The sequence below is a fragment of the Aspergillus uvarum genome, assembly GCF_003184745.1.
Source record: "Aspergillus uvarum CBS 121591 unplaced genomic scaffold BO82scaffold_26, whole genome shotgun sequence".
NCBI lineage: Eukaryota > Fungi > Ascomycota > Eurotiomycetes > Eurotiales > Aspergillaceae > Aspergillus > Aspergillus uvarum.
Genome location: NW_020291323.1, coordinates 390,554 through 403,225, shown reverse-complemented (window position 1 = coordinate 403,225; position 12,672 = coordinate 390,554). Strand labels below are relative to the sequence as shown.

The 12,672-nt window shown below is 54.6% G+C and overlaps 6 protein-coding genes across 6 annotated transcripts; 2 read left to right on the top strand and 4 right to left on the bottom strand.

Moving 5' to 3' along the window:
• Positions 1 to 41: 41 nt before the first annotated feature.
• Positions 42 to 1,841, bottom strand: BO82DRAFT_414850 (uncharacterized protein; the record flags this gene model as incomplete). Its single annotated transcript, XM_025639939.1, has 4 exons — positions 42 to 564; positions 650 to 1,260; positions 1,327 to 1,400; positions 1,461 to 1,841. The coding sequence occupies 4 exons, from the start codon at positions 1,839 to 1,841 to the stop codon at positions 77 to 79; spliced, it is 1,554 nt and encodes a 517-aa protein (XP_025492112.1). The 3' UTR covers positions 42 to 76.
• Positions 1,842 to 2,927: 1,086 nt separating this feature from the next.
• BO82DRAFT_414845 (cytochrome P450) lies at positions 2,928 to 4,740 on the top strand (the record flags this gene model as incomplete). Its single annotated transcript, XM_025639938.1, has 3 exons — positions 2,928 to 3,802; positions 3,868 to 4,432; positions 4,511 to 4,740. The coding sequence occupies 3 exons, from the start codon at positions 2,928 to 2,930 to the stop codon at positions 4,637 to 4,639; spliced, it is 1,569 nt and encodes a 522-aa protein (XP_025492111.1). The 3' UTR covers positions 4,640 to 4,740.
• A 123-nt stretch (positions 4,741 to 4,863) lies between these two features.
• On the bottom strand, positions 4,864 to 5,806 carry BO82DRAFT_383456 (short chain dehydrogenase; the record flags this gene model as incomplete). The annotated part of the gene is made up of 2 exons (XM_025638016.1): positions 4,864 to 4,923; positions 5,036 to 5,806. 2 exons carry the CDS (start codon positions 5,804 to 5,806, stop codon positions 4,864 to 4,866), a joined length of 831 nt encoding a protein of 276 aa, XP_025492110.1.
• A 60-nt stretch (positions 5,807 to 5,866) lies between these two features.
• BO82DRAFT_335371 (Zn(II)2Cys6 transcription factor) lies at positions 5,867 to 7,660 on the bottom strand (the record flags this gene model as incomplete). Its single annotated transcript, XM_025633302.1, has 1 exon — positions 5,867 to 7,660. One exon carries the CDS (start codon positions 7,658 to 7,660, stop codon positions 6,083 to 6,085), a length of 1,578 nt encoding a protein of 525 aa, XP_025492109.1. The 3' UTR covers positions 5,867 to 6,082.
• A 753-nt stretch (positions 7,661 to 8,413) lies between these two features.
• Positions 8,414 to 10,273, bottom strand: BO82DRAFT_283263 (AAT family amino acid transporter, variant; the record flags this gene model as incomplete). Its single annotated transcript, XM_025631404.1, has 7 exons — positions 8,414 to 8,805; positions 8,863 to 9,169; positions 9,261 to 9,388; positions 9,445 to 9,702; positions 9,773 to 9,857; positions 9,916 to 9,992; positions 10,075 to 10,273. The coding sequence occupies 7 exons, from the start codon at positions 10,271 to 10,273 to the stop codon at positions 8,414 to 8,416; spliced, it is 1,446 nt and encodes a 481-aa protein (XP_025492108.1).
• A 764-nt stretch (positions 10,274 to 11,037) lies between these two features.
• On the top strand, positions 11,038 to 11,976 carry BO82DRAFT_414836 (monooxygenase sphC; the record flags this gene model as incomplete). Its single annotated transcript, XM_025639937.1, has 1 exon — positions 11,038 to 11,976. One exon carries the CDS (start codon positions 11,038 to 11,040, stop codon positions 11,953 to 11,955), a length of 918 nt encoding a protein of 305 aa, XP_025492107.1. The 3' UTR covers positions 11,956 to 11,976.
• Positions 11,977 to 12,672: the final 696 nt, after the last annotated feature.

The window sequence follows — 12,672 nt, the reverse complement described above, 5'->3', positions numbered from 1 at the left end:
AGCCTCATCGGGAGCACTAAGGAAGGCAAATGACAAAAGGACTATAGGGCACCAAAGCAGCCTGAAGACAATTTGACTAACGGCCACAGAAAAGCAACTCCAAGTACCGGAGTGGGGGATACGATACGAGGGCGAAGACCAGCCCTAACATGTTGGCCACGTCACCACCACCAATCCTCTCGGCAATGACCCCCACATAGAATGAGGACACCATCCCCAGGACGCTCCCCACCCAGCCAGCAACAAACGCCCCAAAGCCAGCATAGCCAACAGGCAGTCGCGACCGGTTATTCCAGCCGTCAAGGTCGTAGTTGGTGATTTTACCCCGGCGGAAGAGAACGTGCTCTGTGAAGAGAATGGCGAAGTAGATGGTGTTGAAATAGCCGACCAGGGCTAAGATATTACTCAAGAAGGTTGGCACTGCTGTTTTTCCCACGATAGAAAGCACCATCAGGCCGGCGAATGAGGCCAGGCTCCAGAAAAAGTGCGGGACCATTTGAAGCGGAGCTGCAAGCTGCTGGACGGCAAGCGCAGCGGAATAGATGGCAATGGCGCCGAAGCCAACTGTTTGCCTTGTCAGATACCATGGGCAGGCAGGACGGGGGTGATAGCCCTCACGGACAGAAGTGGTTGGGGAGGGAAGACTTACTACCCCCGAGGCTGAAGATAACCATGACGAACTTGGCAAAACCGGACGGATACATCAAGCGGAGCATGACTTCGCCGATGCCATGAGCATCATAGGCGGCGGCCAGGCTGGCATTCTGGGCCAAAACTGAGCCGATGAGGCAGCCCGGTAGCACTCCAACGAAGTTGGCAATCCACATTCCAAACATGGTGAGGAAATATACCTTGACCCGGGATATATCAGCCGGATAATGCACGAAATAATCCGAGATCCAGGAGCAGAAGATCGAGGTGCATCCGTAGGAACTGGCGAGGAGGTTCAAAACGGCGGCAGTGAACTTCATCCCGGATGCGGTGGCGGGTTGCTGTAGTGATACCTTATCTCCGGTCTCACCAAACAGAATGAGGGTCAAAAGAAAGAAGGGCACCCAGAAGTAGGCCTCGATGACGAGCAAGATGCGGTACCCGCCAAATCCAATGACCAGGGCCAAAACTGTCACAATGACAATGCCAACGAGAATGGAGAGACTGTAGCCAGACACTGCGGAGAGTCCCTGCCCCGCCGTGATGCATTGCACCGAAGCGAAGCCTATAAGTCCAAAGATATTGAATATCGCAACGATTTTAGTCGGCCTGTTTGCTGGTCAGTCGGGAGCCGAGAGGTGACTTGGCAAGCCAGATAAGAGACAATTCACGTACCACCATCCCATGCTGTATCGAGAGACTGAGATCTGACGCAGGCCAGTGGCTGGACCAAGAGTGCCACACCAGGCCTGGAGTACGTTTCGAACTTAGCAAGTCACAGAGCAACCAACAATTTGGGGTGGACCTACGGCAGTCATGCAACCCAGCAGAATCCCAAACATCATGATTGGGATGGTTTGCCCCAAGGATAACCCATAGCTCCACCCTAGGGTACCAATACTGAAGTTTCCCAATCCAAATGTCCCACTCGACGCCCAGATGACGAACATGTACCACAATTTGGGGGGCTGGCGGTTTTCGGGTAGCACTCGTTCAGGGCCTTGGCTCTCCACTCCAAGTTTATGGTCGAGGATAGCTTCGTAGTATCGTAGACATTCGAGAATATTCCGGCGTTTGTAGATCTCTCCCACGGAGGAGGCACTCGCGTCCTTAAGAGACCCTTCAGGAGACAAAATCTCCGGCAGCGCAACATCCTTCTTGGCGGGGGTGAGTTCAATGTCAGTCGTCATCGTGATTAGGGATAGAGCTCAATCACGATCCCAGCCAGGGTATGGGACCAGCAGAGTATTCAGTTTGGATAAACTACACGGCGCTGCCTTTTAAGATAGCGGATGCCCAACGAGAGGGTGTGTGGCGAGAAGAATGGACGGGGATGAACTAGGACCCCTTATCTTCCCAACGGGAGAGTTGGGAAGCCTTCCAGTTTGCTTCATGCCAGCTGGTGCTGGGTAGCCAATGAGATATGAGCCTACCTGGAGCATTAATCAACCACTGACAGTCCACCTGGCGATTAGTTCCTACACATATGGTTCCACAATCATGAATGGTATCGATCTTGGGTTCTCCGCGCCATGGCCGAAGCGCTCCCCCCGGAGCAAGACCAGAGAACAGACCAACGATAAGAATTTAGGAACAAGGTACGGCTGGCTTCAAGCTTGTCCTAAGTGTTGATATGATGCTCGGGCTATCAATTCGTGACCGTGGGCTACCGCTCCGTTGCCACTGATATCAGTTTCAATCGGATTTCCATACGAGAGCAGCGCACGGGAGACAAGAGTTATGACTATCTTGACCCGGGGGATACCGGATGATCCCGAATTGATCGACTATGAGAAGAATGAGGAATGTAGGCGTGTCAGAAGTTCTCGACGAGGGAAGACCCATCATTCGTAGCCAATCAGATGCAAGGACGCCTGGGTAGAATCCAGCCAAGCCTCGGTACCGAGAGCTTATCCTATAGTACCGGTAACGTACTTTACGTCACTAGGTCCTTGTGGCCGATAAGCTCGATTATTTATGGTTTAGTGCTATCAGAAAATATTGGGAAAGAGGCAATATTGGCTGCCACTATCCGTCTCATCTAGTAATCTCATTTCCCGAGCTTTGCTGAGGGGTTGACCTATTGACCCTTATCACCCGCGGTTAGGCAGCCTACTCCCTTAGGATTCATAAATTATAACGCATCCGAGCATCAAGGATCAAGGGACCCGGCCATCATTATTCCAATCCTTGTTCTGATAATTACATAACCTAGGCTTTCCCTCTCGGAAGTTTTTTCGTCTCTACCAATTCAACCCGCTTGCTGGATCAGGATCATGCGACTCTTGCATTACCTTCCAGTCGAGGACATTTTCCCAACATGGAGCAATATTGCGGTTGCCTTGGCAGCAATCGGAGTCGCAACCCTCTTGATGCGCGCAATTTACAACCTCTACCTGCATCCATTGGCCAAGTTCCCCGGGCCCTGGTATGCCTGCTCCTTTTCTGTGGTGCTGGCCACAATCTCTGTCTTGCGAATGGAGCCACAGTTTCTGAGTTACTTGGTGAAGATATACGGTTTCGAGAAACCCATTCGGGTCACCCCAACGATCCTCATGTTCCCGCGGCCCTCCGCGTTGAAGGAGATCTACTGGGACCCCCAATGTAACACCAAGTCCCGGCTCTATGGCAGTGGGGCGCTGGGGCCACCGCACCTGTTCACCACGCTCGAGTCTGACGCCCACAGACAGCTCCGGCGGGCCTTATCCAACGCCCCTTGGACCATTGGCAAGCTGCGGCTGGCCTGGGAGAAGCGCTTCGACGAGCTAGTTGAGCTGTTCATGACGAAGATGCACGAGCATGCCGCGGCAGGCCGTGTGGTAAGTCTTAGCGAGAAAGTTTCCGAGTTCGCGGCCGACATCATGACCATTATGACTTTTAACGAGCCCTTTGGTTTCGTCCAGAACCAGCGTGACGAGCGAGATCTCCTGGGAAGCTGGCGGCGGAACGTCAACCTATTCGCCTTTGCGGGGCGAGCGCGCTTCTTCCGCGAAGTCATCCTTACCTCCCCCCTCGGGCCCTGGATCCTGCCCTCCATCCGTAGTGAGTCGGGGATTGGATGGATGCTCAACGAGGCAGATCGCCAAGTAACCGCGCGGGAGAAGGCCACCGCGCAGGGCCTATATCCTCACTCCCCGGATTTCATGCAGCAGTAAGCTTTGCCCGCCAGCAAAACCGCAACTTGTTTACTGACCAAGACTCCTAACGCCTGTATAGTGCGCTGGAGGCCCGTCTCCCGTCCGGCGAACCACTTTCGGCGGCGCAGCGACGCGCCCATGTCGTCCTTCTCATTCAAGCCGGAGCAGACACCACCGGAACGACCATGGGCAGCGCCCTGCGGTTCTTGCTGCAGCACCCCGAAGCTTGGGCAAGGTGCCGGGCTGAAATCGACGCTGTGGAACAGCAGGGCCTCCTGTCACACCCGATTCAGTATGAGGAGACTCGGCAGCATCTGCCATTTTTGGTGGCTTGCCTGAAGGAGACCATGCGGTTGAATCCCTCGGCCACCAATCTGTTCGCACGTGTCTGCCCTCCGGGAGGTAAGATCATTAACGGCCATCACATCCCCGCGGGGACCGAAATGGCCTGCCACGCCTACACTTTGCAACGCAGTGTGGAAGTGTATGGCTCCGACGCGAACGAATTCCGGCCAGAGCGCTGGCTCGAGAGTGCACAGCGCACGCGGGAACTGGAGGCTGCTCAGTTTACCTTCAGCGTTGGGCCTCGGACCTGTCTTGGGAAAGACGTTGCGACGCTGGAGATGTGGAAATTGATCCCTGAGGTAAAACCACTGAGGCCCGCCCCTATTTCACACCCAGGAAGGCACAAATCAAGACAGCTCCGGTTAACACTGTAACAGATCATTCGGCAATTTGATATCGAATTCATTGATCCCGGGAAATACGTGGTGGTTGGGGGAATTGTTTGGAACGAGGGCTTAATGGGTCGTTTCGTGGCACGGCGCAATGGAAAAGGCAGGCAGGGATGAAAGGCCGTCGCTGATGCGGCTGATGTTTGACGGGATTCACGGTGTCGCGACATGTACTGTATTCACTACCTACTGCTGCGAGGAATATATCTGTTTGGCGGGAGTCCGTGCTGGCATGTCCATCGAGGCACTATGTAGTTGCTGTCTTCCTTCTCGTCTGCGTGGCTATGCTAACTATCCCGGCTGCTCAACCAACTTGGACATGATAATAGCTTTACGGCTCCTCACTTGGCACAAGCCTCGAGCGGAGAAGGGGCAAAACGAGGTATCACTTTGTCAGAGGCCTATATAGACTATCTGATGTGATTAATGGCTTACACGTATAGATCAGCCGCGTGGCTGCCGCGACGAGGTCTCTTCACTGCCTTGTCCCACAGTTTCGCCCTCCGCGGGAACCCTAATCCTGGTGATTCGCTCCAACTCGCCCAGCAGGCGCTCTTGAACCGCAACATCCCCAACCTCAGCCATGGGAAGGGGCTGCACCTTGCTGTGACGCCAGTACCGACCGGAGACGGCATTGGTGTCCCCTTTGCCCTCGATCAGCGTGATATAGGTGGCGATTCCCGCCTCCAGGTCCCCTGTGGCGTTCCAACCGCCCAGCTTGGTGGCGACCCAGCCGGGGTCAAGAGAATTGGCACGCACGGACGGCCAGCGCCGTGCTAGAGCTGCGGCCATTAGGCAGACGTGAAGCTTGGTATCGCAGTAGGCCTGGATGTCGGGAAAGTCCTGCTCCCCGCGGGCGCGCCAGGTGAGGTCGTACAAAGAGGGGTCAGCGGCATTGGGGAAAATGGTGGAGATAAAGACATGCCGCAGAGGCCGTGGTTCGATTAGGCAGGAGAGAATATAGGGAGCCAGGGTGTTGACGGCAAAGATGCTGGGCCAACCCTCCTGGGTGCGCCGGTACCCCCCCGTGTACAGCCCGGCGTTGTGGACCACCACATCAAAGGGGCCCTCTTGATTGATCTCATGCACCAGCTTCAGGATCTGTGCGCGGTCCGAGAGATCACCCACCAGGCATCCGGCCGCCCCGGGGCACGCTGCCAGGGCGTCTTGTGCCCTTTGTGAATTGCGGGCGTGTAGCATCACTTGGTGACCGTGACGCACCAGACGCTGCGCTGTCAAGGATCCCAGTCCATCCGAGGAGCCGGTTATGAAAACACGAAGCATGATGAAGGATTGGGATGGTATCGAAATGAACGTATGCCGAACTGGAGATAACATGCAGGGGTTGGTTATTAATAAACCTGCGGTGGATAGCTACAAAGCCGAGGATAGATAACGTTGGCCGATCTTCGGCACCGAGCGTCAGACAGGTGGACTCTCGGTTCTCCGCCTTAACAAGACTGCCTCATGCAAGCTTTCCGGCCACGTACCAGTTATTTAACATTACATTACATCATCTAGACTTCGAGCGAGCGCATGAGTCAGAGCAAGCCAAACCCCTCAACCCCAATAGATATCGAACTCCGGAATCGTGTGCAGTAAAGTCGCCCAGTAACTGTCCGCGAAAGAGGGTTCCACACGACTCCAGACCCGGAGCAACAGATCCCGGGCACGACGGTAAACCGCAAATCCAGAGCGAGCTCGGAGTGTCAACCAGTGCAGAACCTGCTCTCGGAGCTCCTGAATTTGAATCTCGCACGCAATTACGATGATGGGCCAGGTCACGGGGCTACCCTGGTTTCCGAACGCATCAAGCCGCCGCACATGCTCCCAGCCCTCGTGAGCCAGTTCCTCCAATGCGCCCGATGCGCCTCGGCCGGTTCGCCGCTTGAAGAAAATCAAGAGGGAAAAATAAAAGATGTGGCAGTGGATTGATTGCAGTCCATGCGTCGGGACGCCAGGAGGCGGGGCCAATTGATAAAGCTCGAGCTCCATGCAGTCCAAGTGGGCGGGCGACAAGTCGAGCGCGGGCGGTAGTGCCTGAATGCGATGCAGTGCCATGAGCAGGGGGTAAGGGAGGCCCCCCAGGGCGGGCTGGATGTAGGCGATCTCCCAGGCACTGTCGTCGCCGGAAGAACCCCACAGCGGAGCTGGATACTTGGTGGGGGGATGGCATTGGCATTGCTGATATGTAGCCACCGTATGTAGAAACTGGAACAATTCTAGCACCATGGCCGCGGAGGTCGAGACGCACCACAGTTCGGACCGCACCGCCTTGAGCAGACTGAGGCCCCCATGAATGTGTTGTCGCCAGACATGAGCGATGCCCTCGGTGGCGCTTTCAGTCAGGTAAAGGATGATCGTTGCCAGGAGGGCGACCACGTCGCTGTCCTCGCCCGCCTGCAGGGCTGAAAGTTGGAGACGAAGATGGGTAAAACTGTGCAGTCGATGCGTGGCAGCTGAGCCCAGCAGTTCCGGGTCGTTGCCCCTGAGGGCGGCGAGATTCGAGGCTGAGAGTGCACAGATGGCGTGGAAGAGGGCCATGCAGCCTCTGGTCATGGCACGGGGCTGGAGGAACCCGTGGAGGGCCATGGGCAGGAACACGGAGACTAGCACGTTGTTGCCCGCCGGAATAGGCATGAGAGCAGCACTGAGGTGGAGGCGCCAGTGATTTAAGAGCCGTCTCTCGCGGAGAGGCTCAATGCAGTCATGCAACTGTCCTGGCGGCCGGCGGAGATACTGCAGCCGCAACCCCTCGCTACATCTGCTCCCCCCTTCCGCCATCTCCACTACGAACACTGAAAACGGCCCCTGTCGGGCCTCTCCATGTAAGCTCACGCGATCTTCCAGCTCATCCTGGATCCGATTCGAGTTGAGGGTGGGCCAGCTGCGGCGGCCTGGGGCGGGTGCGCACCACCGACGCATACGCCGTCCGGATGGCCCCGCGACCTGCTTAGGGTCCCGATTATCCCCATAATCCACCCAGTTCAGCGCCATGGCATATCCTTCGCACGACAGAACTGCGCGCTCGCAGCGGGCACAGGCCGGCTGGCGCTCGTCGCATCGGACATGGCGTTTACGACAGGTCCAACATCCAGAGTATGACTTTGGGGTAGTCGCATGACGGTTTAACGGCATCGCCTCGTCTGGGTCGCGGATTGTGACTGTTTTCTCACTGTGCCGTCGCAGCAGTTTATTACATTCAGGTGTCGATGCTGGGAAGGGAGAGAATGAAAATAGTGTGCATTGGGCGGGAGAGAAAAGAAGACCTCAAATCGGTGGTGCGGGGAGCAAGGGGGGTTCGGCGTTGCAGTTCAAGTCCGCAGTAGAATCGAGTAGATCCTCGGGCAGTGATAAGAATCGGCCACTGTGGGGTAAGTAAGCGATTCATGGCACATTATCAAGGTTACCAAGGTCGTCATTGGCTGGGCGGCAGGAAGGCCCCGCGTACAGGCAGGTATTGATTGTTGATTGTCGGGTAGGAAAACAAATGACTCGATGGGTCCGATACCGCACGTGCACCTCTCCCCTAACTTGGCGCGGTTCAACGCCGGCGACATTCAGCCCAGAGCATACCAGAGAATACCAAAGAATACCAGAGAATACCTGAGACTAATAGAGAATACGAGAGAATACCAGAGACTAATAGTGAATACCAGAGACTAATCGTGAATACCATAGAATACCATAACCGATCAGTTACACCGAACAGAAGAGACGGTCTTACCACGGAAGCAATCGGCGGAATTTGTTTCTCCACAACGAAGGCTCCCCCTCCTCGTCTAGGCGAGGCAATCGCATGGACAGATCAATATCCTCCCGAGGAATCCTAGCCAGGGTGAGCAAGGCGAATAGTTAGAGGATGGAAGGAAGGGGGGGCTCTCGGGTAAATTACCACTGGGATCGGTGATAAAGCTTGTGCCCCAAGTAACAAATGAAAAAGGTCGGTATGGATATGTAAGACGAGACAAACCCCGCTCGGTCAAAGGGTACCAGGGTTGTGTAGCCGGAAATCAGGAGGAGAAAGATCACTAGGACAAAATTGCAGCGATAGATCCAGATGCTGCCCGCAGCCCGGAATGGGATCGTGTCGAGGTCGATTCCTTGTCGAACCAGACCGCCGCGAACGCGCAAGTGAGTGAACACAATGCAGGCCCAGGTGATATACGCACAGGACCCGGCCACCGTCACAATGTAGGAATAGATGGCCCCGGCCGAGCCTCCCAGATTTAAGAGTGTCAGGAAACCCCACATGTTGGCCGCCACAATCGCCACATACGGCACTGCACATCATGATTAGCAGAAGGCCCTCAGCGCAATCCACGCTGCACACGACCTACCTTTCGCTTTAGACAACCGCGCAAAGACTCTTGGAGCACGTCCAGTCAACGCCATGGAGTACAGAACGCGCGACTGCACATAGACAGCGCCGTTGACCCCTGAAATGAAGGCCATGGTACACAGGGCATTGATGAAGTCTCCCGACGACACCCAGCCGACCTGCGTGAAGGCGATAGTGAAAGGGGATGTGCCCACAGTGGAATCGGCCTGCAGGAGCTGGGGAGATGTGGCAGGGCAGATGATCGACTGCCAGAATGCCAGGCCAATGAAGACGACACAGATGCGGATCACAACACTTCGAGTGCCCTACTCCATGAAGCCAGTCAGTATGCATTGATTCCGTCGCTCAACCCGGCGCAATTGCCACGCTAGGTGCGCGGTTGGGAAAGGTCCGTACTCGGGGGATCGCCCGCTGGGGCTGCTGCGTTTCTGCGGCGGCGAGGGAGAGGATCTCGGTGCCCACATAGAACGCGGCTCCTGTGACCAAGCTCTGTGCGAATCCGCCTATCCCCCCTTGGAAAGGTCCTGCCCGCTCGTTAGTGATCGGATTGCAGTCATTTCGGTGGCCACCCTGAACATACCGTTCGGCGGCGTCCAGTATCGAAACCCAACGTATCCGTTACCAAAGGCACCCACGTTGACGAGGAACGAAACGAAAAAGCAGGCAAAGATAGCGAAGAGCTTGGCCCACCCAAGCCAATACTCGATTTCACCGTAGACCACGACCCCACAGTTGGTCAACACCGTGAAAAAGCCGAAAAAGACCAGGCACCAGCCCCAGATGGGCATCTGCTCCGGGGTTATCCAGTAGTTGAGGACGAGGATCGCCCCACTCCACTCTGGATTGATCAATCAGCGCCTGTGTGGTGGTTGCACTATCCTGAGCGTCAAGGGAAGCAGGGCTCTCACCGGTCGCCAGCAAGACGCACCACATCAGATAATAGATCCAAGCCAGGGCGAAGCCAAATGACGGATCGACAAAGCGCGTCGCATGCTGAGGGACCTGCATCAGCACTGTATGCCACGGTACCGGGCTGGGTGGTTGTACGTACCTCAATGAAGCCTCCTGCAATCGGGAACATGGTTGTCACCTCGCCGAGGCTTTGCATTAGAGCCCAAACAATGAACCCTGGACCAGGGGTCAGTAGCTGATCGTGGACTGGAGTTTCTTTTCCTTGGCTTCTCCCAACGGGTTATGAACCACAACATACCAACGAGGCAGAAGGCCAGCAAGGTTCCAATAGGACCAGAGAGATGGATCACATATCCGATCAGGTAGAAAGCCGGTCCTCCGATGATGCTGGCCAGGGAGAGCATGGATATCTGCCGCTCGGACAGCTCTCGTTTGAGACCGGAATCAGCAAAGCTGACCAACTGACCTTCTTGCACGTCCGACTTGGGCGGTACCATTTCCCTAGCGGACTTTTTCTGTTCGCCGGGCGTGTCCGGGGGGCCTGGACTCAGCTGGATAGATTCCATCGTGTTGCGTGAAAGAGAGCGTGGATGATCCTACTGTATGCTCCCAGGGGGGGGAATACAACAACCATTGCAGGGTCTGCTGGTAGCTTGTCGAGAGAGGAAATAAATAATCGGGGAGATCGATGGGTGTGAGAAAGGGGCAAGGCTATAGAATAGATCGATGAGTGGTACAAGACGGGGGATGAGGGGGTGATCAAGCAGGAGTAGGGCTCGGGAGGACGGGATTCCAGGGCGATAAGAACGGCTCTCTGATAACTGAAAGGATGAGACTAAACAGGAAGGAGTTAGAATGTACCGAGCACCTCGTCTGTAACTGCCGTAATGATCAGAGAGCGATAACTGCGGGGAATACCGAAGCCTGTCAAGACTAGTAGTTATCTGCCCCTCTCCGATTCCATCGGATCTCACCCGCTCTCTATCCCTGCAGCTAGGATGTAACTCGTCTGCTCCTTCCTTGTTCAGGTCGATCCCCCCTCCCGCAAAGAAAAAGAAGAAGAAAAAAAAGAGCAAGATGCTGTCAAAGAAAAACAAATTTCAAAAGCACTGGCGTAGTCGGCACAATATGTTCCACCATCAACATAAATACTCCACGACCCTCCGGGCCTCGATCCGTCAACCAGGATATCTGCCAACCAACCAAACGCGAAAACCCAAAGGCCTCGTCACTTATTCAGCCTTACCTTACCACCGAGACCATGTCTTTCCATTTCCCTCCCCTCACGCCCGTGAAACGAGTGGCTGCTTCTGCGGGCCTAGGACCCATCCTAGGGGCCTTCAAAGACGACGGCGTCGTAGTCATCGAGGGTTTCTTCACCCCGGAGCAGGTGAACGAGCTCAACGATGACCTGACTCCGCCGCTCGAGAAGGTCAAAAATGGGCCCTCTCTCAAAGACCCCGAAATCGCGCGCTACCACGGCTCTAACACCAAGCGGATGTCAAACATGTCCACCCACAGTAGGGTCTTCCGCACGCAGACGCTTGACAATGACCTGCTGCATGATATCTGCACGGCAATCTTCGCCAAGGACTCTGGGGATTACTGGCTGAACACCGCCCTGGTGATTGATATTGGCCCGGGGAACAAGGCGCAGCCACTGCACCGCGACGAAGAGCAACATCCCGTCTTCCGCACCGTCGGCCCCGGGGGTATCGAGGCCGGTGTTAACTTCTTCATCGCACTCACCCGGTTCACTGACGAGAATGGCGCCACGCGGATGATTCCAGGGAGTCACAAGTGGCCGAAGGATGCGACCCGCACCGACGGCCTGGAGATTGAAGCTCCTCATGGGACTCTCCCCGTGGAGATGAACGCTGGCGACGTCGCGTTGTTCAGTGGACGGAACATTCACGGCGGAGGCGCCAACCGCACCCGGGATGAACGTCGGCGCGGGGTGGCCATGAGTATCCAAGCTTCTTACCTCACACCCGAAGAAGCTCACACCTTGCTGGTGCCGTTGGACAAGGTTCGCGAGATGAGTCCCCGCGCGCAGAAGATGCTTGGCTTCCGCTCCCAATTCCCCAAAGATACGCCAGGCATCTGGATGAGTGACATGAGGGAGATCGCCGAGGTGCTCGGCTTGGAGAGAGATGCGAATAGCAAGACGGACTACTAGGGTGGTTGACTGCCTGGAGAGGGGATGCTGGGAGTCTTGTAGTTATTGCTATCCCATTCCTCTGTACCCTCTCCCCATGAGGTGACATTGTTTCTTTCCTGTTCGTGCAATAACATAGTGTAAGAGATGTCTCTGTTCGCATGACTTCGGGCTTCCTCCCTTCTTACAGGAAGCCATATATTCCATACAGCTGTATACATCTAAATATATATACATACTATGACAGGTTATAAGCCCTTATAGCTCTTTTCTATATAAGAATTATAAATATCATAACTAATCTTCGTCTAGTACTAGCGTGGACTTTGGTTAAAAACAGGTTGAAACTAGACCTCTAAAAAGCATATTTAGAATAAACAAAAGTAATATATATATGTATTCGTTTTAAAACTGAACATATATGTATAATATAAGGGCTAAAGGGTGAAATAGTGTAGTAAGCAAATGCCTTATTGCAGTAGCCAAGGTGGTAGTATTATATCTTAAGATATTATTACTAATTTATTTAACTTTATAGGACTACTACTATTTTAGGTGGTTCTATAACTACTTTGCTTAACTGTTATATAGCTAATACTAGAGTGGCTAACAGCCAGGTCAGGCCAGGTTAATTAAGATTCTTATTCCTGACTGCAGGTCATGGTTAGATATAAAAATATAGATATTCCTAACCAGCTTAACCTACAGTTAACCGGCAGGACCAATTTCTTAGTAACT